The sequence below is a fragment of the Oryx dammah genome, unplaced genomic scaffold, assembly GCF_014754425.2.
Source record: "Oryx dammah isolate SB20612 unplaced genomic scaffold, SCBI_Odam_1.1 HiC_scaffold_25, whole genome shotgun sequence".
NCBI classification, from domain to species: domain Eukaryota; kingdom Metazoa; phylum Chordata; class Mammalia; order Artiodactyla; family Bovidae; genus Oryx; species Oryx dammah.
Window position 1 is genome coordinate 3,054,973 of NW_024070209.1, and position 20,087 is coordinate 3,075,059.

Below are 20,087 nucleotides of genomic sequence, written 5' to 3' on the forward strand. Positions count from 1 at the left end.
TTAAATGCATGTTATAGATAATACTCAGCTGCAAAGATGGCTTCTGAACAACTTAAGGCTGTTTTCTAAGAGTGAGGCTGAGGGAGCTCGGATCTGGATACAGCATAGACTGAGGCTGATGCTGGGGTTCAGAAACAGCTGGGGCAGTGACATTATGAGGGACATGACTCAGGGAGGGCAATGTTGAGACCAAGAGCCGCTACAGAGAGCCAGACTCCTGGACAACTAGGCAAGGCAGGCTCTGGACAGAAGCTGTCGTAGGCTCTTCTCGTGGTTCCTGTCATCAGTAACTGCTTTCTCAATATGTGGATAGTTAGGGACTGAAGGTCAAAGCTGTAGGCACAAAATCTCATGAAGGAACACCCCTGGTTCATCATGATGCAGGGATAAGCCCAGGACTGGTCTAGTTCTGCAAGAGGGTGCAGGTGTGATGGAAAGTCACAGGCCCCTGTGGCCAGGAATCAAGACCAGGGCCATATTTATCACCGACCACTGTTCAGAGGTGCTGGCAAATGGATGGAATTATACCGAATGCTCTTTGCTGCCAAAGCTCACTTCCTTTCTGCCTGCTTGCAGCATTTGTGGTCCTGACTGATTCAGCTGAAAAAGACACCTGAACCCTGGAAAGGGCCTTCAAGACTATATCATTAAGTGTTTCTTAATGGACCACAGGCCCCTTTGGGAATTGTACTGAAGCTGAACGCTACTCATAATCCCCAACACATGTTTACCCCCAGAGTTTTTGCAGTTACATGAGATCATGGGTTCCCTGGTGGCTCAAACAGTGAAGAATCTGCCTGCAATGAGGAGATGCAGGTTCGATCCCTGGGTTGGGAATATCCCCTGGAGAAGGGCATGGCAACTCACTCCAGTATTCTTGCCTGAAGAATCCTGTGGACAGAGGAGCCTGGCGGGCTACAGTCCATGGGGTCACAAAGAGTCAGATACGACTGAGTGGCTCACACTTATACGAGATCATGGTTAATCCTGAACCTCATTTTTGGAGCCCTTTTCAGGATAAGAACGTCTGAGTTAGCTCTGTTCTTTCATTTTACATGTGAGGAAACTGAGGTACACAGAGGAGAAGCAACTGTCTGGAGGTGCACAGAGAATCTGTTACAAGTCCGGGGGGGTCAGTCCCATGTAGCAATCAATTGTAGGGTCAGAAATGGGTTTACATCCTGGCTCCATCTCAATCCAACTGTGGAGTTGAGGCAAGAGCTGTAATCTCCTTGAAACTCAGCTTCCTCATGTGCAAAATGTGGGTAATTACAGCACAAGGTGGGTATCTTGTGGAGAACGTGGTGAAGATGAAAGGACAAATATTGAAGAATTGAGCAAGTATACTCATAAATGGCAGCTTATTTGTATCACCATTATCAGGCCCCATGTATTATTTTGTAAATATTTATCTGTTTTTGGCCGTGCTGGGTCCTCGTGGCTGCACGGGATTTTCTCTAGTTGCAAAGAGCGGGGGCTGCTCTCCACGGTGGCGCGTGGCCTTCTCATTGCAGTGGCTTCTCTAGTTGCAGAGCGCAGGCTCTAGGGAGCCTGGGCTTCAGCAGCTGCGGCATGTGGGCTCGGCAGTTGCAGCTCCCAGACTCTAGAGCACAGGCTCAATAGTTGTGGCACACTGGCTTAGTTGCTCCGTGGTGTGTGGGGTCTTCCCAACTCAGGGAGCAAACCCAAGTCTCCTGTATTGGCAGGCGGATTCTTTACCACTGCGTCACCAGGGCAGCCCTCTATATTTCATTTTAAAGGTGGAGCTAGAAGTTGATGTGTTAGCCTGTACCTCTAGTTTTTAAGTTCAGGTTTGAACTTCAAGGACAGAGAACTGCCACCAACTGGTGGATTTTTGGTAAACAAAGTAGAATTTGTGGTATTGAAATGTATTTGGTGAACACGCCAGTGTCTTTGCTTATATGGGACTGGTGGCTGCTCTTTTGTGAACGCTCATGTCTCATCCCAAAGACAGTGTATCAGTCAGCCTTTGCTGTGTAACAAACCAACCTAAAGTGCTGTAGCTTAAAACACCAGTTGTTTATTCATCCTTGATTCAGTGGGTTGGCTCTTTGGGCTTAGTTCAGCTGGGCGGTTCTTCAGCTGGTTTCTTTTGCACTTGTTTGTGTGGTCACAACTGGAGGGTTGGCTGGGGCTGGAAGGTGTGGGACGGCCTCACTCACAAGTCTGGCAGTTGGCAGGCTGGGGTGCCTTGGTTCTCCTTTGTGTGGCTCCTCCAACAGGCTAGCATGGACTCATTCCTGTGGTGGTTGCAGGGTTAACAGGAAAAGCAAGAAAGGGCAGACAAGCCCCAGTGCTCAACCACTTTTCAAGCCTCTTCCTGTGTCCTGTTTACTAATATTTTATTGGCCACAGCAAGTCATGTGGTCAAACCCTGATTCAAAACATACAGAACTAGAGTCCATCTGTTGATGGGAAGAAATGCCCAATATTGTGGCTGTATTTTTTTTTTCCCCAATATTCCACACACGTTTGCAGGTCAGTGGCTGGGCATTGAGTTTGTTGTCAGTTCAAAAATCTTAAGAGTTTGGACTTATGACGTATTTTCACTTCTCAAACGGAGAGCAGTAGAAGTTAGAGGCCATTACCTCCGGGCCAGCCTGCCAGTCTAGTTATGGAAGCTCCTTTCTTTCTGTGGGACACTTGCATTTCTCAGTTTGTTGTAGGGTTCTCTTCCTTGACTTTGGTGCCCCCTGCTGCCCCCCAACATACGTGTTTCCTATCTCTCCAGGTGTCCCCGAATGTTGTGAGCTGGCCTGGGAACCATGTCAGCCTTCATTGAATTGTTCTTTTGGGAACTTGCTATCTGTGAATGGATGGGATATTTACAGTCACCCCTCCATTCTTCACTCAGGTTTTGCCATGGAGATTTAAGGGATATTTCTCTGTCTCTTTGGCCTAAGAAAGGGTTTCAAGGTGAACTCGCATCTGTCTTGTTCACCACTGGACTCCTGCCCTTAGAACGGTGCCTGGCATGAGCTCAACACTTAGTAAATATTTGTCCACTGAATGGCTATCCATGGGCAGGACCCAAGCCCTGGGAGTGTGCAGTCTGAGGGTACCCACATGGGTTATCCCGTGACTGTTTCCTGTTGCGTGCTGCTGGCCACCTCTTGTATAACTCAGCTCAATCCTCTAGATTATTCGTCAGTTGTCGCAACTTCCACAGTGCCAGAGACCCCACGAACGGCTGCCCTCCCTCCTCTGCTGGAAACCTACACTTAACCTTGTGCCAGGATGCTGACTAGTTTTACCACGGGATGGGAGGGTGCAGGGTGCCCTAAACTGGCCTGTGCGTCTGTGTGCGTCCATGCACATCCGCATGTGTGTGGTCGGACAGGTTCTTACTGCATGAAGACCCCATCTTTGACGGGCTCCATTCCCATTCATAGACAAGGAAGATTTTAACATTTATTTTGGCAAACTTCCAGAAGAGTACAATCAAGGGTCTCCTTCTGTTAAAGGCCATCTGTTATGATGAGTCTGTTGTGATGATGAGGTGACTTGTTCTGATTTGTATGAAGGTGCTCTATGTTCTGGAGGAGGCAATAGCAACCCACTCCAGTACTCTTGCCTGGAAAATCTCATGGATGGAGGAGCCTGGTAGGCTGCAGTCCATGGGGTCGCTAAGAGTCGGGCATGACTGAACGACTTCACTTTCACTTTTCACTTTCATGCACTGGAGAAGGAAATGGCAACCCACTCCAGTATTCTTGCCTGGAGAATCCCAGGGACATGGGGTTCCGTCTATGGGGTCGCACAGAGTCGGACACGACTGAAGTGACTTAGCAACAGCAGCAGCAGCAGCCCTATGACCTAGTCACGGACCTGTGCTTACCTTTATCGCTCAATGTATAGAACTAGCTTTGCCTCCCCAGGAGAATGGTCTTAAGGCTGTGTGTCCCCCATGAGTGACTCTGTGTCCGCTACAGATGGAAAAATATCCCACCATGAGTGGCCAGCTGTCTTCCCCCACCCACTTGTGGCCATGGGTGGCAAGGTGTTGAGCCACGGAGAACCAGGCGTCCCCAGTGTATAGCCAAGTGTTGCCCCCTGAATGGCCAAGTGGCCAGCTGGGGTGGCTGGGTAGTAGGCTATGTAGGGCTGAAAATCCACCACGGGAGGTCCAGTGTTCCCCTGTGGATGGCCCCCTGCCTGTGCCTGGACGACTGTGAGCACAGTTCTCCTCTTCTCTGGTCGCCCCGGTGCCCCTCCCCCAGTCCCATCCAGAGTCTCTTACCAGTAGGTCTGGAGGTCAAGTGGGGCCTGACCTTGGTTCCCACAACCCCTGCCACTTCTCCATGAGGCTCTGGGGTGCAGAGCCTGTACGGTGTATGTGTGGGGACTGAGTGCCATTAGGAGGGAACCACCAGGGGCCTGGCTGGTTGTCAGGGTGACACCCCCTCCTCCTCCTGCCAGGCTGAGACCCCGGAAAGAGCCAGGCACGTACGCGCTGTCTCTGATCTATGGGAAAACTGTGTACCACTACCTCATCAGCCAGGACAAGGCGGGCAAATACTGCATTCCCGAGGGGACCAAATTTGACACACTCTGGCAGGTAAGCCACTCACCCGGCCTGTTGTAGGGGAGAGGCTGTTTGGGGGTGCTCAGGTTCCTGGGGAAGAGGGGAGTCCCAGCCCTGACCCCACCCCCCATAGCTGGTGGAGTACCTGAAGATGAAGGCTGATGGACTCATCTACTGCCTGAAGGAGGCCTGTCCCAACAGCAGCGCCAGCCCAGGTGAGTGGGGCGGCAGTGGGGGGCGGGGGCCGGGGAACCACAGCTCCACCTCCTCACTGTCCCTTCGGCTCCCCCAGGGGCCGCTGCTCCTACACTCCCCGCCCACCCGTCCACGTTCACCCAGGTGAGTCAGGGGCCTCCCAGAGTTGGGGCCTTGGGGATGGAGCACAGTGCGCAATGGGTCCTGTTCCCAGGATGGGGCGTGGCAGGGAAGAGTGGGGCTGCCCTGGTACAGAAGAGGGCCCCCCAGCGCTGTTCCTGGGAGTCCTCAGAGGATGTGGGCCCATGAGAGGGGCTGGGTGCCCTCGGCTCAGGCCCTGCTGACCCCATGACCTTTCGCCTCAGAGACGGATCGACACTCTCAACTCAGATGGATACACCCCTGAACCAGGTGAGCCGGCAGAGGTGAGGGTGTGTGGGGGTTCGTGTCAGGCTGAGATCGGGATCCTGGCTAGGCCCTGGGGTGTGTCAGGGGAGGGGCCTAGGCCAGGCCTGACCTTGGGCAGTGGGCTGGGTTGCCCTGGGCACAGAGCGTGCCTGCAGGTGTCCACGTGGGCATAGACATCACGTGCGCCTGCGTGCATGTGCCCAGGGGGGCATGCTGGTGCACAGGGGGGTACACCTGGCCGTGCCCAGGCAGCCTTGGGTATAGAAACACATCCATTCAGCACCTACTGTGTGCCAGCCATGCTCTAGCACACTGAGTGCACAAGCTTTGCAGAACCCTCTAACAAACCACGAGAGGCAGTGATGGCCATCATCCTCATTTTACAGAAGAGAGAGGAGGCCAGGGACTGTCAGTCCCACAGCGGGCCAGGGGGGAGCTGGGCTGTGACCCGAGGCAGACAGGCTCCACAGCCCACACACCTAACATGGCTGCCACAGACGCTCGTGTGTTTCACGCGTGGATGCAGACCTGTGCACACAGAGATTCACCTGGAGTCCTTGGACGCATGGCTGTGTGATTCATACGCAGACAAGGGCGGGCACGACATGTGTGCACACGTGTCAGTGCACACACACACACAGATGTGCACACTGCCGCTGGCACACTAATGGTTGCTTGTGTAGACACACTTTAGGACCCCTATCACACACCAAGACATGGGTGAGAGAGTTTGTGGGTGCACATGTGTGCACACGCTAGCCAGTGCACACACGTTACGTGTGCACATTAGATGTGGCTTCACAGTTGGTGTGACCAGGAGCACACACAAGTGCACTCGTGCACGCACATGCTCTGGGCCGTGCGACTTGTGCCTTGTGGCGCGTGCGCCTGGGGGCTGCCAGGGCTGCCCTGTCCTCCTCCCACCCCGCCCCTTTCCCTGCTCCTGACTTGGGAGTGCACACCTGTGTGTGTGCCCAGCACGGTTGGTGTCCTCGGAGAAGCCGCGAACGATGCCCATGGACACCAGTGTCTACGAGAGCCCCTACAGCGACCCCGAGGAGCTCAAAAACAAGAAGCTCTTCCTGAAGCGTGAGAACCTCCTCATGGCTGACATCGAACTTGGCTGCGGCAACTTCGGCTCAGTTCGCCAGGGCGTCTACCGTATGCGCAAGTAAGCTCCCACCTTGGCTGGGGAACCACTGTGGGTGGGGCAGAGGGGGCGTGGCCTCTCCAGGCCTTGTGGGGTGGAGCCAGGGTGAGGCTTCAGATTGACTGTGACGGGGGCTTACCTGGGAGAGTTCAGGACAGTCCCGAGAGGGAGTGAGAGGAGCTGGCCGGGGGCAGGGAGAGTTTGGGCTAGCTGCAGTTGCAATGGAGTCCTTGGCTGATCGCAGGGGAGCTGCAGAGGGGCCAACCCTCATCTCCTCCATTGATTAGCCATTGGATACATGCAGGTCACTGGATATAGGCTGCCCCTGGGGAGGGTGAAACTGAACGGGTTCTTTTTGGTGAGGGGCTTGGCTGTGAGCTCTGAGTGACGGGGAGGTCCAGGCGGCAGACCCCAGCAGCTACTACGCAAGTCTGGGGAGAAGAGAGGCAGGTCCGGTGGGGATGAGGGAGCGAGTGGCCCAGGCCCGTGCGGGCTCAGGCGGTGCCCCTCCCTGTGCCGCGGCAGGAAGCAGATCGACGTGGCCATCAAAGTGCTGAAGCAGAGCACGGAGAAGGCGGACAAGGACGACATGATGCGTGAGGCGCAGATCATGCACCAGCTGGACAACCCCTACATCGTGCGGCTCATCGGGGTCTGCCAGGCCGAGGCCCTCATGCTGGTCATGGAGATGGCCGGCGGCGGGCCCCTGCACAAGTTCCTGGTCGGGAAGAAGTGAGCCCCTGGGCGGGCGGGGCGCTCGGGACTGGGGCTGAGCCTGTCCACCCAGAGGTGTGCTCCACACTCATTTCCCCACGTTCCTAGACACGCTTACACCCGCCGCCCACACTTACACCCCTGACAGATCTGGCCTCAGGGTTGAATTTCAGCGTGTCACTCGCTCTTGTGACTCCAGGCAGGTCTCTGAATTCTTCTGTCTCTCAGTTTCTTCGTTTGAAAACCTGCGATGCCCCCTCCAGGGGCCCTTGAAATCAGATGAGTTGATATTTATAAAGTGCTCAGAACAGGGCCTAGCACTCCTTGTAGGAGCTCTGTAAGTATTAGCTCAGTTGCTTCTGCCACCCCAGCTCTCTCCGCCAATTCAAGATCCACTGTGATGGCTGATTGTCTTTGACTGAAAAGCAGGGTCAGAAAACTGCACCAGGTTTGTTTTGTATAGCCCAGTTTTGCATTTTCAGAGGTCTCCAAAAAAAAAAAAAAAAAAAGGACTGTGTGACAGAGACCGTATGTGTCCTGCAAAGGCTGAAATACTTACTCTCTGGCCCTTTAGAGAAAAAACATTTGGCCGACCTCTAATACAAAGGAATTGCAGTTTCATTTGGTTTCCTCATGCCTCAAACTCTTACCCTTATGACAGAATCTTTTACATTCATGGAGGCATGTGACCTTTAAACCACACTCTTGCTGGAGCACGTGCCTTCACGGGTCCCAGCTCAGGTACTCAGTTATTCCACAGGTATTTCTGGGCAATTTCTCTGTGTCAGGGACTGTTACCAACACTTGGGATTATCACTGAAGAGAGAGACAAAGTTCTTTGCCCTTATTCTGGTTGAGGAAGAGAGGCTTTAATAATAATTATAATAAAGTATATTGTGTCAGGCTGGGAGGTGAGAAGTGAGAATGTGAGGTTTCTGCAAACTGAGGGAGGCAGCCAAGTGCAGCTGTAGGGGAAGAGTGGGCGGCTGGTGCAAAGGCCCTGAGGTGCCTGCGGTGGTGGAGGAACCATGAGTTTGGGCCCTGAGGGTGAAGCAGAGGAGTGCAGGAGAGCGGGGAGGTGATATGGGCGGGGGTGTGACAAGGGGGATGATGCATGACCTTGTTGGCTAGGGGGAGGACTCAGACATTTACCCTGAGTGAGGTGGGAGCTGTGGGGTCTGTGAGCAGAGGAGGAGAGGCAGGGCCTGAGTCCAGTGTGTGAGGGACAGGCTGTGGTGGGTGAGGACAGAGTAGGCTGTTCAGGTCTAGGCTGGTGATGATGGGGGCTGGTCCAGGCGGCAGAAGCAGACATGGAGAGAAGTTGGGGAATACTGGAGGAATTCTGAAGGCAGAGCTGCTAGGGTTTGCTGATAGGTTGACTATTGTGTGTGAAGAAGAGGAGCTGAGGGCAAGGCTTGAGTACATGAAAAGATGAAAGGGAAGTGTGTGTGTGTGTGCACCTGTGAACAATCAAGAGCTTGACTTTATTATTTTAGAGATGCCCAGGAGACTCCCTGAGGGCACACAGGGGATGCAGGCAAATGTATTAAGGTTGGAGATCACGGTGGGTAGAATTTAAAGCCTGAATGAGGGCAAAAGTTTGTGCCTGTTTTGTTCACACACTGGGTGTGTCCCCGCTCCATGCCTAGCACACAGCGGGTGCACAATAAGCTCCTGTTGAACAGAGGTTCAGCTTTATCAGACTTGGGCTTTGCCCCCTTGGGGACTGGGCGTCCTCTCCCAGCTGCTCCCTTCTTCCCCCTCACCCTAGGGAGGAGATCCCCGTCAGCAATGTGGCTGAGCTGCTGCACCAGGTGTCTATGGGGATGAAGTACCTGGAGGAGAAAAACTTTGTGCATCGTGACCTGGCAGCCCGCAATGTCCTGCTGGTCAACCGGCACTATGCCAAGATCAGCGACTTCGGGCTCTCCAAGGCCCTGGGTGCTGATGACAGCTACTACACTGTGAGCCCCCGGCCCTGGGATGCCCAGGTGGAGGGGGTTTGGGGGGTGGAGGGCCCCCGAGCCCTCCCTCAGCATTATCTCCTGGCTCCCAGGCCCGCTCAGCTGGGAAGTGGCCGCTCAAGTGGTATGCGCCCGAGTGCATCAACTTCCGCAAGTTCTCCAGCCGCAGCGACGTCTGGAGCTATGGAGTCACCATGTGGGAGGCCTTCTCCTATGGGCAGAAGCCCTACAAGGCAGGCGTGGGCCGAGGCGGGTGGTTGGCTGGGTGGGAAGGGGGACTAGGGGAGGGAGCCCTGATTACTCACCCGTGCACTTGACTTTGGCTTGAGCAGAAGATGAAGGGCCCGGAGGTCATGGCCTTCATCGAGCAGGGCAAACGGATGGAGTGCCCACCAGAGTGTCCCCCTGAGATGTACAAGCTCATGAGCGATTGCTGGACCTACAAGTGAGTGCCAGCGGGTGGGAGGGTACCTGGCTGAATTGACCCCTGGGCCTGGGGCAGGAGGTTGTGGTGTCTGACAGTCAAGCATCACTCTTCCCAGCCAAAGACCCACACAGTTCATGGCCTTTCCAACCCACAGTACCTTTACTCCCCTGCGTCTGTATTTAGCTCTTCAACACATTGACCCTACAATGCTCTAGCACCCCAATGCCCTACCTGTGGACACCCAGGGCTCCAGCATCTAAAACCTCAGTCCCCCTCAGCCAGCACTCAAGCAATCCTGCAAGATTCAAACAAGTCAGTACTGTTACCCAAAATATGACACGAATACTCAGGGCATGGGGTAATGTTCCATTGTATAATATAATTCCTCTTCCCCCATCAGCCAACACATAGTTGCCCATTCAGGTCAACACTGAAGCCCTGAAATATTCAATATCCCTCACCTCCATCTGCTTGAAGTCCAGTACTTGAACACCCTAACCCCTAACATCATCAGTATCTCTACTTCCAAGCACAAGTAACGTGCACCCAAACAAGCTGTCACCCTTCACTAATCATGCAGTGCTTAGGCATTCCAATATTTGATCCCTTTACTGTCCCAACGTCAATTATTCCACAGGACAACACCTGTCACACTGACACCCAGACATCCAAGCAGTCCAATAAATCAGTTCAGTTCAGTCACTCAGTCGTGTCTGACTCTTTGCGACTCCATGAATCGCAGCACACCAGGCCTCCCTATCCAACACCAACTCCTGGAGCCTACCCGAACTCATGTCCATTGAGTCAGTGATGCCATCCAGCCACCTCATCCACTTCTCCTCCTGCCCCCAATCCCTCGCAGCATCAGGGTCTTTTCCAATGAGTCAGCTCTTCGCATGAAGTGGCCAAAGTATTGGAGTTTCAGCTTCAACATCAGTCCTTCCAAAGAACACCCAGGACTGATCTCGTTTAGGGTGGACTGGTTGGATCTTCTTGCAGTCCAAGGGACTCTCAAGAGTCTTCTCCAACACCACAGTTCAAAAGCATCAATTCTTCGGCACTCAGCTTTCTTCACAGTCCAACTCACATCCATACATGACCACTGGAAAAACCATAGCCTTGACTAGATGGACCTTTGTTGGCAAAGTAATATCTCTGCTTTTCAATATGCTATCTAGGTTGGTTATAACTTTCCTTCCAAGGAGTAAGAGTCTTTTAATTTCATGGCTGCAGTCACCATCTGCAGTGATTTTGGAGCCCCAAAAATAAAGTCAGCCACTGTTTCCACTGTTTCCCCATCTATTTGCCATGAAGTGATGGGACCAGATGCCATGATCTTCGTTTTCTGAATGTTGAGCTTTAAGCCAACTTTTTCACTCTCCTCTTTCACTTTCATCAAGAGGCTTTTTAGTTCCTCTTCACTTTCCGCCATAAGGGTGGTGTCATCTGCATATCTGAGGTTATTGATATTTCTCCTGGCAGTCTTGATTCCAGCTTGTGCTTCCTCCAGCCCAGTATTTCTCATGATGTACTCTGCATAGAAGTTAAACAAGCAGGGTGACAATATACAGCCTTGACATGCTCCTTTTCCTATTTGGAACCAGTCTGTTGTTCCATGTCCAGTTCTAACTGTTGCTTCCTGACCTGCATACAGGTTTCTCAAGAAGCAGGTCAGGTGGTCTAGTATTCCCATCTCTTTCAGAATTTTCCACAGTTTATTGTGATCCACACAGTCAAAGGCTTTGGCATAGTCAATAAAACAGATTTTTTTTTTTGAACTCTCTTGCTTATTTGATGATCCATCGGATGTTGACAATTTGATCTCTGGTTCCTCTGCCTTTTCTAAAACCAGCTTGAACATCAGGAAGTTCACGGTTCACGTATTGCTGAAGCCTGGCCTGGAGAATTTTGAGTATTACTTTACTAGCATGTGAGATGAGTGCAATTGTGCAGTAGTTTGAGCATTCTTTGGCATTGCCATTCTTTGGAATTGGAATGAAAACTGACCTTTCATTCCTATGGCCACTGCTGAATTTTCCAAATTAGCTGGCATATTGAGTGCAGCACTTTCACAGCATCATCTTTCAGGATTTGAAATAGCTCAACTGGCATTCCATCAACTCCACTAGCTTTGTTTGTAGCAATGCTTTCCAAGGCCCACTTGACTTCACATTCCAGGATGTCTGGCTAGGTGAGTGATCACACCATTGTGATTATCTGGGTCGTGAAGATCTTTTTTTGTACAGTTCTTCTGTGCATTCTTGCCACCTCTTCTTAATATCTTCTGCTTCTGTTAGGTCCATACCATTTCTGTCCTTTATTGAGCCCATCTTTGCATGAAATGTTCCCTTGGTATCTCTAATTTTCTTGAAGAGATCTCTAGTCTTTCCCATTCTGTTCCTTTCCTCTATTTCTTTACTCTGTCTATCAGATCTAGTCCCTTAAATCTATTTCTTACTTCCACTGTATAATCATAAGGGATTTGATTTAGGTCATACCTGAATGGTCTAGTGATTTTCCCTACTTTCTTCAATTTCAGTCTGAATTTGGCAATAAGGAGTTCATGATCTGAGCCACAGTCAGCTCCTGGTCTTGTTTTTGCTGATCGTATAGAGCTTCTCCATCTTTGGCTACAAAGAATATAATCAGTCTGATTTTGGTGTTGACCATCTGGTGATGTCCATGTGTAGAATCTTCTCTTGTGTTGTTGGAAGAAGGTGTTTGCTATGACCAATGCGTTCTCTTGGCAAAACTCTTAGCCTTTGCCCTGCTTCATTCTGTACTTCAAGGCCAAATTTGCCTGTTACTTCAGGTGTTTCCTGACTTCCTACTTTTGCATTCCAGTCCCCTATAATGAAAAGGACATCTTTTTTGGCTGTTAATTCTAAAAGGTCTTGTAGGTCTTCATAGAACCTACTTCAGCTTCAGCTTCTTCAGCATTACTGGTTGGGGCATAGGCTTGAATACTGTGATATTGAATGGTTTGCCTTGGAAACAAACAGAAATCATTCTGCCATTTTTGAGATTGCATCCAAGGACTGCATTTCAAACTCTTTTGTTGACTATGATGGCTACTCCATTTCTCCTAAGGGATTCCTGCCCACAGTAGTAGGTATAATGGTCATCTGAGTTAAATTCACCCATTCCAGTCCATCTTAGTTCGCTGATTCCTAGAATGTCGACGTTCACTCTTGCCATCCCCTGTTTGACCACTTCCAATTTGCCTTGATTCATGGACCTGACATTCCAGGTTCCTATGCAATATTGCTCTTTACAGCATTGGGTCTTGCTTCTTTCACCAGTCACATCCACAACTGGGTACTGTTTTTGCTTTGGCCCATCCCTTCATTCTTTCTGGAGTTATTTCTCCACTGATCTCCAGTAGCATATTGGGCACCTACTGACCTGGGGAATTCCTCTTTCAGCATCCTATCATTTTGCCTTTTCATACTGTTCATGGGGTTCTCTGGAGAAGGCAATGGCACCCCACTCCAGTACTCTTGCCTGGAAAATCCCATGGATGGAGGAGCCTGGTAGGCTGCAGTCCATGGGGTCGCGAAGAGTCGGACACAACTGAGTGACTTCACTTTCACTTTTCACTTTCATGCATTGGAGAAGGAAATGGCAACCCACTCCAGTGTTCTTGCCTGGAGAACCCCAGGGATGGGGGAGCCTGTTGGGCTGCCATCTATGGGGTCGCACAGAGTCGGACACAACTGAAGCAACTTAGCAGCAGCAGCAGCAGCATGGGGTTCTCAAGGCAAGAATACTGAAGTGGTTTGCCATTCCCTTCTCCAGTGGACCACATTCTGTCAGACCTCTGCACCATGACCCGTCCGTCTTGGGTGGCCCCACACAGCATGGCTTAGTTCCATTGAGTTAGACAAGGCTGTGGTCCGTGTGATCAGATCGGCTAGTTTTCTGCGATTATGGTTTCAGTGTGTCTGCCCTCTGATGCCCTCTCACAATACCTACCGTCTTACTTGGGTTTCTCACCTTGGACGTGGGGTATCTCTTCACGGCTGCTCCAGCAAAGCGCAGCCGCTGCTCCTTACCTTGGATGAGGGGTATCTCCTCATGGCCGCCCCTCCTGACCTTAAACATGGAATAGCTCCTCTCAGCCCTCCTGCGCCCGCGCAGCCGCCACTCCTTCGACATGGGGTAGCTCCTCTCAGCCAATCCAATAAATAGATCCCTATTTATGTTGGATGATGGTAAAGGACAGGGAAACCTGGCGTGCTGCAGTCCATGGGGTTGCAAAGAGTCAGACAGGACTGTGCCACTGAACAACAAATTTGTGATAATAAGAAATGATTAGGTCATTCCTGCTGCTGCTGCTGCGAAGTCGCTTCACTCGTGTCCGACTCTGTGCGACCCCAGAGACGGCAGCCCACCAGGCTCCCCCATCCCTGGGATTCTCCAGGCAAGAACACGGGAGTGGGTTGCCATTTCCTTCTCCAAGATCATTCCTACTCCAATATATATTAAGCCAGCCTCTATCAGGAAACGCTCTATACACCAACACCTCAATATCCAAAGAGACTATTGTCTAACACTCCAACACAATTCATGGATATTTCACACAGTAATACCTGGAATCTCCACTAGATGAACCCACCCCCCTCCACACTCCAATGTTCCTTTCCATCCCAGGCAGCATCCTTGCGTCCATGTGAGCCCACACCTAGCACCCGAGTACCCTGCCCAAATACACATGCTCAGTACTTCAGCACTCAGTGTCCCAGCTTCCTGGAGGCAAGTTGTCACCCCAACAGTCAGTGAGCTCTCATTTCTAAGTCTTCAGCAGTCAGGACTCGCATACGCTTCCTGTCCATCCTGCATGTCAGATGTCAGTCTTTCTCTTATGCCAGAGGGCAACCCCTGAGTCGCAGTTGTCTACACGCAGATTTTCCCCCGCCCCCCATGACCCGGTAACCCCTGCCCCAGTGCTTTCTGAGCCTCGTGCATGCCCACCCATAAGCTGAAGTTGGGTTCTGGGGGTGTGGTCAGCCGCCTGGATCTCCGCTACCCCGCACAGGTGGGAGGACCGCCCGGACTTCGCCACCGTTGAACAGCGCATGCGCACCTACTACTACAGCTTGGCGAGCAAGGCCGAGGAGCCCGCCGCTTGTGGAAATGGGGTTCAGGCTGCGTGTCCCTGAGCTCTACCCGGCCCAGGGCCTGAGGCCCCCACGCCCTCCAGCTTTTCCTCCTGTGCCCTCAGCTCTCTCCCAAGACCTCCAGGCTGGGCCCGGCTCAGTTTCTCTCTCACGCTGGTCTAGTATTCCCAGCCCGGTCACCTGGCCCCTCTGGCTGGGGGAGGAAGCAAGAGCTGGGCAAGATGGTCCTGGACTGGAATCTACGGGGGATCCCTGAGCTGAGGGGTTGTTGCTTACAGCCGGGACCCTCCTTCCTCTGGGTCCAGAAAGGCAGACTCTGGGAGTCCTCAGGCTGCAAGACCTGGAATCATTGGAATAAACTCCAGCTTCTCCCTTGTTTGGGATCCCTCGTCTTTCTGGGCTGGGGCTGGGAGGACCAGGAAAGGGTCAATGCAAGGGGTCCTTGAGAAGTGCCTGAAGCAGCTGTTTTTGTGTGGGTCTAGGGGGCTGTTTTTCCCACCCCTCTGCCCTGGGAACATGTTCCTGTGAGTCGGGGGTCTGTGGGAGGTTAACCCAGGGGCTGAGGGGCCAGGGGCACTGCTGACCTTCGTGGACGGCATGAAATAGGCGCTGCCCGTGTTCACTGCAGAGACTTAAACACCCTGCTGGCACCTGCCCAGCCACGCCCCAACCCTCGCTTTTACAGTCTCTTCAGGTGATTCCTGGAGAAGGAAATGGCAACCCACTCCAGTATTCTTGCCCAGAGACTCCCATAGACGGAGGAGCCTGGTGGGCTACAGTCCACGGGGTCGCAACTTCACTTCAGGTGATTCCAGCATTCTGTCCCGCCTACTCAGCTGCCTCCCCTCTTCCCTGGGCCCAGGCAGTCGCAGCTGGGAATCTTTATCAACCTGATGCCCTGTTTGCAGACTCAGTCCCAGCTCGATCCCACTCCAGAGAAGACCCGTCTCCAGGCCCTCGCTGCCTCAGCTTCCCCACGCAGAAATTTGGGGGTGCTGGAGCTCAGAATCCACCCGGTGGGTGAAACCGAGCCAGGTCCCTGCCTGTCTTTTCTGGACTCACTCCCCCTCATCCTCAGCTGCAGTTGGCCCCAGGCTCATTTCCTTGGCCTCAAAGAGCCAAGGGCTCCAGGGCGGCCATGAATCCCCCTCAAAACCAGGGAGAGGCCAGGAGATTTTCTGCGGCTTCGGGGAAGATAGATTTTCTTTCTGTTTGTGGAGCTCTAGAAAGTCAGAGGTTTTTTTGTAGAACTATAGGGTGCGGGTGGGGGGGCCTGGGGCTTCGGGATTGTGTGGAGGCTGAGCCCGAGACCTGGGTCGGGGGGCCGGGCAGGGGGCACCCAGGAGGCGGCCCCGGAACCTTGGTGATGTGGGTGCATTGTCGAAACCAGGAAATTGAGGTTGGGATTATTAACTTAGGTATAGACCTCACTCTGATTTTTACCGCTTATGGAGTTGTAATGATTACGTGTAAGCTTCATGTTAGCATATTCTTTCATGAACTTTGCATTCTACCTGCAAGGTAGTTGAGAGAACTCTCAGTTTTACAGTCAACCCCAGACACACAAACTTTCAGCTCTGTGTTTGTTTGGAGAGTAAATCTGTCATCGTTTGGAATTGTTTGAGGGTTTCCAAGCCCTGCCAGACTGTATCTTCCTGCAAAGATTGACAACAGACAAGGAGAGCACAGCAACTGTAAAGATAAAGACACAAATTTGAATTACCTCCATTTTGTCATTTTGTGCACCCACTTGGAGATTTTTGTCTTTAAAATTTAAAGCCATGAAGGCTTGCAAACCATGCAATATATTCTTTTATTTGGTAAATGTATATATTAGTTCATAAACTGTATTACTGACTTTAACACCATTAAAATGCAAAAATTGTTTTTTAACTTTTCAAATGAACAAATCAAGAAAAGTTACATCAATAGTAATGTTTTGTGGCTTCCCAAGTTATACTGTTTGCAGGTATTTTAGTTTTATTATTTGTTTACTTGTTATTCCTGGATTACTTACATTGTTACATAAAGTATTAAATCACAAGGGAAAACATTTTCGCTGTCTGCACTTCTTTTATGGTCATTATTATTTCATGTAATTATTGCTGAAAATACTTTATGGGGAGGAGGTGTTTAAAGTGATCACTCTGGGTGTCAAATACACTGGAGAATGCTGTTGTTCAGTTGCTGAGTCGTGTCTGACTCTTTGTGACCGCATGGACTGCAGCAGGCCAGGCTCCCCTGTCCTTCACTATTTTCCAGAGATTGCTCAAACTCATGTGCACTGAGTGGGTGAGGCTGGAGAATGCTGTTGTGCTCGCACTAAACGACCGTGGGAGCCAACGACAGAGGGTGCAGTTTCACAAAGATACCACGAGATGGCGGTGTTCCCCAAGCCGCGGTGGCTCAGCTTCTGAAACCTGGCTCTCACCTGCTGCCCTGTTTGAGTTATCTTTTGCCTGGAGTAGAACTCACAACTCCCCGCCTGGTCTCACGGCCCGTAGTCCTGTGCCCTGCAATCCATTCCCTCCACAACCACTTGAAGAGTCTTTGCTGTGAGCAGCTCTGACCTCTTCTAGGGTTCCCCAAACATATTCATGTTAATGCTTGCCTCTGGGCCTTTGCAATTCCTGTTCCTTCTGCCTGAATGGTTTTCAGTATTTTACTGATGTCCACAAAACTCATACTGTATTTAAAATATGAGTAAGTTACTGGGGGAGGTTACTTAATCTCTCTGGTTTGGCCAGAAAGGGAAGGTAAATCCAGGTTGAAGAATTAGAAACCCTGAAAGGCAGTGGGGAGACACGGAGGGTGTTTGAGCAGGGGAGAGTCCTGGGAAGTAAAAAGAGAGAAAGGCCTCCCCTTCCTCCAGCCCTTCAGATGTAGGGGGCTCTGGCTTTGGCCAACCCAGGCCTCTTCTATGGGTCCACCCAAGTGTCTGGCCCAGGGGACCTTCCTCGCTCTTTGCTTTCACCGGTGGGGCTGTTTGCCCTCTGGTGACCTCCTCTGGGCCTGAGCCGGCCTCTGGTCCCTGGGAAGACACCAGGTGTGTGTGTGGGGTCAGTCCCGCTGGGGAAGCTGCCAGCTGCAGGTGGGACCTGGGTGTCACCTTTCTGGAAGTGTTGGTGACGCCCTCCAATACAGAGGCACTCGGAGGCCACAAGAGGCTCACAGGATTCAGTGGGACACAGCCGGGAGCGAAGTCTCGTGTGTAGGCATGGGCCTGGCTGAGCCCTCCGGCATTCTGGGGACTGTGGGATGCTCTTGGGGTGGCATCCGGCACTGTCTGCCTATGTCTGTCTCTCTGTCCTCCGCACTCCGTCCCCTCGGCTCCGTCTCAGCTTCTGTCTTAAGTCCCTTACAGCCGTCCCCCTTCTCTTTCTGCCCCATCTCTCTGTCCACTGTTGTCTCTGTTGATTCCCATCTTTGGGCTTCTCAACCCTGAGGGTCCCTCCTCTCTCCTCTTGGGTTCTCCTTCCTCTGACCTCAGTGCCCTGGGAGGAGAGGGAAGGGGCAGCCCAGGGAAGGGGCAGGGGGCGAGCACAGCTGCTGTGTGGAGTTGCACGCCCCAATGCTGAGCTCCTCTTTGGAAGGGCCTCAGCTGTGACCCCCTGATCAGCGCGGGTCACCTCTTCCCTCTTCTCGCCCTTTCTCATCACCAGGCTCTGACCTCTTTCTGTCCTCTTTCTTTGCTCCTTCTGTGGGTGTCACCCCCACCCCCCTGACCCCCACCCACAGCTCAGCGGTCTGCGTGCCGCAGCTTCTGGGCTTTCCTGTCATTCAGGACCATGGCCCTGACACTGACCAAAGGCCAGTCCTAGGCTACGAGCAGCTCTGCTAACGCTCTGTTATCTTAGGTCCTTACACGACCACTGGCTGGGGGTGGGCTGTGCAGTGTGGCTTGGCTGAGGCTCAGAAGAGAGCGCTTTGGAGGCCAGGGAGGGTCTGGCTGTTGAATGGCCCTAGGGTTAGTTGTTCCTGGGCTTGGCTGTAGAGGGTGTGGGGCTTCTTAATGGGGAGCCTGGCATTGCTGTGGAGGGCTGACTGTCCTGGGGAAGCAGTTGTAAAGATCCAGGGTAACTGTGCTGGTACAAAGCTCTGGTTGCTGTGTGGGGTGGTTCCCTGGCTGTTCAGTCAGTGTTGTCATCAGTTTGGGGAAGTCAGCGTTTGTTCTTGGCTCTGGGAGGTCAGTGGCTGTCCTTGGTTTGGGGAAGTCAGCGTTTGCTCTGCTTTGGTAGGTCAGAAGCTGTCCTTGGCTTTGGGAGGTCAGTTGTCATTTGCTCTGCTCTGGGAGGTCAGTGGCTGTCCTTGGTTTGGGAAGGTCAGCGTTTGCTCTGCTCTGGGAGGTCAGTGGCTGTCCTTGGTTTGGGGAGGTCACTATTTGCTCTGCTTTGGGAGGTCAGAAGCTGTCCTTGGCTTTGGGAGGTCACTATTTGCTCTGCTTTGGGAGGTCAGAAGCTGTCCTTGGCTTTGGGAGGTCAGTTGTCCTTGGTTTTTTGAGGTCAGTGGTTGTCTCCAGCTTTGGGAGGTCAATGTTTGTCCTTGGCTGTTGGGTGTTCATTCCTTGTCTTTGGTTTGGGGAGCCTGGCTGCTGTTGGGCCTTTTCCCCCCATAGCTGGTGGTGGGTCTCGGGGGTTCCCGGGGAGTTCCAGCTGCTGGGTGAGAGGCTGAGTGTGTGCTGTGGGCAGTCACCCTTGCTGGCCTCTGGCTGTTATCTGCTGCAGTCTGGGTGTTGTGTGCGTGTTGTCTTGGGGGTGTAGTTAGTGGAGGTCAGCTCCCTCCGTCTTTCCTTCTCCCTGATTTTTTCTCTCTGTTCTGCCCACATTTCCGTTTCCATCTCCCGACTTGCACTTCTCCTTTCCACTCACACGTGTTGAGCACTTACTGTATATGTGGACCAGCTGTAGCAGGGCTCTGAACCCTGCTCATAGGGGAAGAGGTGGGACCCATGCCAGGAAGCCTGGTCCTTGGACTGAAGTCATAGGTTTATACGGGGTGAAAGAGCTGGATGCTGTGTGCCAGAGAACCCTTGATCAAGCTCCTTCCTTTGAACCTTAAGGCTGGCCAGGGGTGTGCTTGGACTGGCATTGGGTATATGGGGTCAGGGGTCTCATTCACAGACTTTGGGCAGGTGCAGGGACTCTCCCCTGGGGACCGAGAGGACTGTGAGCATCAGGGGAGAACCTAGCCACGCTGATATCTGGGCGGGTAGGGTGGGAGAAGAGTGTTCTAGGGGAGGGAAGAGCTCATGCAAAGGCCCTGGGACATGGCAAGGAGGCCAGTGTGGTTAAGCAGAGTGGGTCAGGTGGAAGGTGGGGGCAGAGTGTGCGGAATTTTGCCTTCACTCCAAGTGAGGCAGGAAGCTCTGGGGTTGGGCACACACAAGACTGAGCACGGACTAGCTCAGTCTGCAAACGTGGCTCCCATGTAACGCCCACTGTCGTGGTGGATATGGGCTTGGCTGGGCCCAGGTGGGACTCATTCTAAGGCTTTCATGCATGGGAACCTTCTCATCATGAGTCAGGGCTCTCGAGGCCTTTTGAGGAATGGCTGGGCTGCCCAA

The 20,087-nt window shown here is 52.4% G+C and overlaps 1 protein-coding gene and 1 long non-coding RNA gene across 2 annotated transcripts in view; both read left to right on the plus strand.

The window, feature by feature from the left end:
• LOC120883562 (tyrosine-protein kinase ZAP-70) overlaps positions 1-14,900 on the plus strand; it is a 30,163-nt gene extending 15,263 nt beyond the window's left edge. The window contains exons 4-13 of the mRNA XM_040267615.1: positions 4,441-4,579; positions 4,680-4,761; positions 4,839-4,906; positions 5,107-5,152; positions 6,128-6,320; positions 6,825-7,031; positions 8,785-8,977; positions 9,070-9,210; positions 9,310-9,422; positions 14,443-14,900. Of these exons, the coding sequence (XP_040123549.1) occupies positions 4,441-4,579; positions 4,680-4,761; positions 4,839-4,906; positions 5,107-5,152; positions 6,128-6,320; positions 6,825-7,031; positions 8,785-8,977; positions 9,070-9,210; positions 9,310-9,422; positions 14,443-14,566 (1,306 nt within the window). The 3' untranslated portion in view covers positions 14,567-14,900. The remainder of the gene's footprint in view (positions 1-4,440; positions 4,580-4,679; positions 4,762-4,838; positions 4,907-5,106; positions 5,153-6,127; positions 6,321-6,824; positions 7,032-8,784; positions 8,978-9,069; positions 9,211-9,309; positions 9,423-14,442) is intronic.
• Positions 14,901-15,098: 198 nt separating this feature from the next.
• LOC120883563 lies at positions 15,099-16,577 on the plus strand. The gene is made up of 2 exons (XR_005725809.1): positions 15,099-15,218; positions 15,330-16,577. It is a non-coding gene; the product is annotated as an uncharacterized LOC120883563 (long non-coding RNA).
• The last annotated feature ends 3,510 nt before the right edge of the window (positions 16,578-20,087 follow it).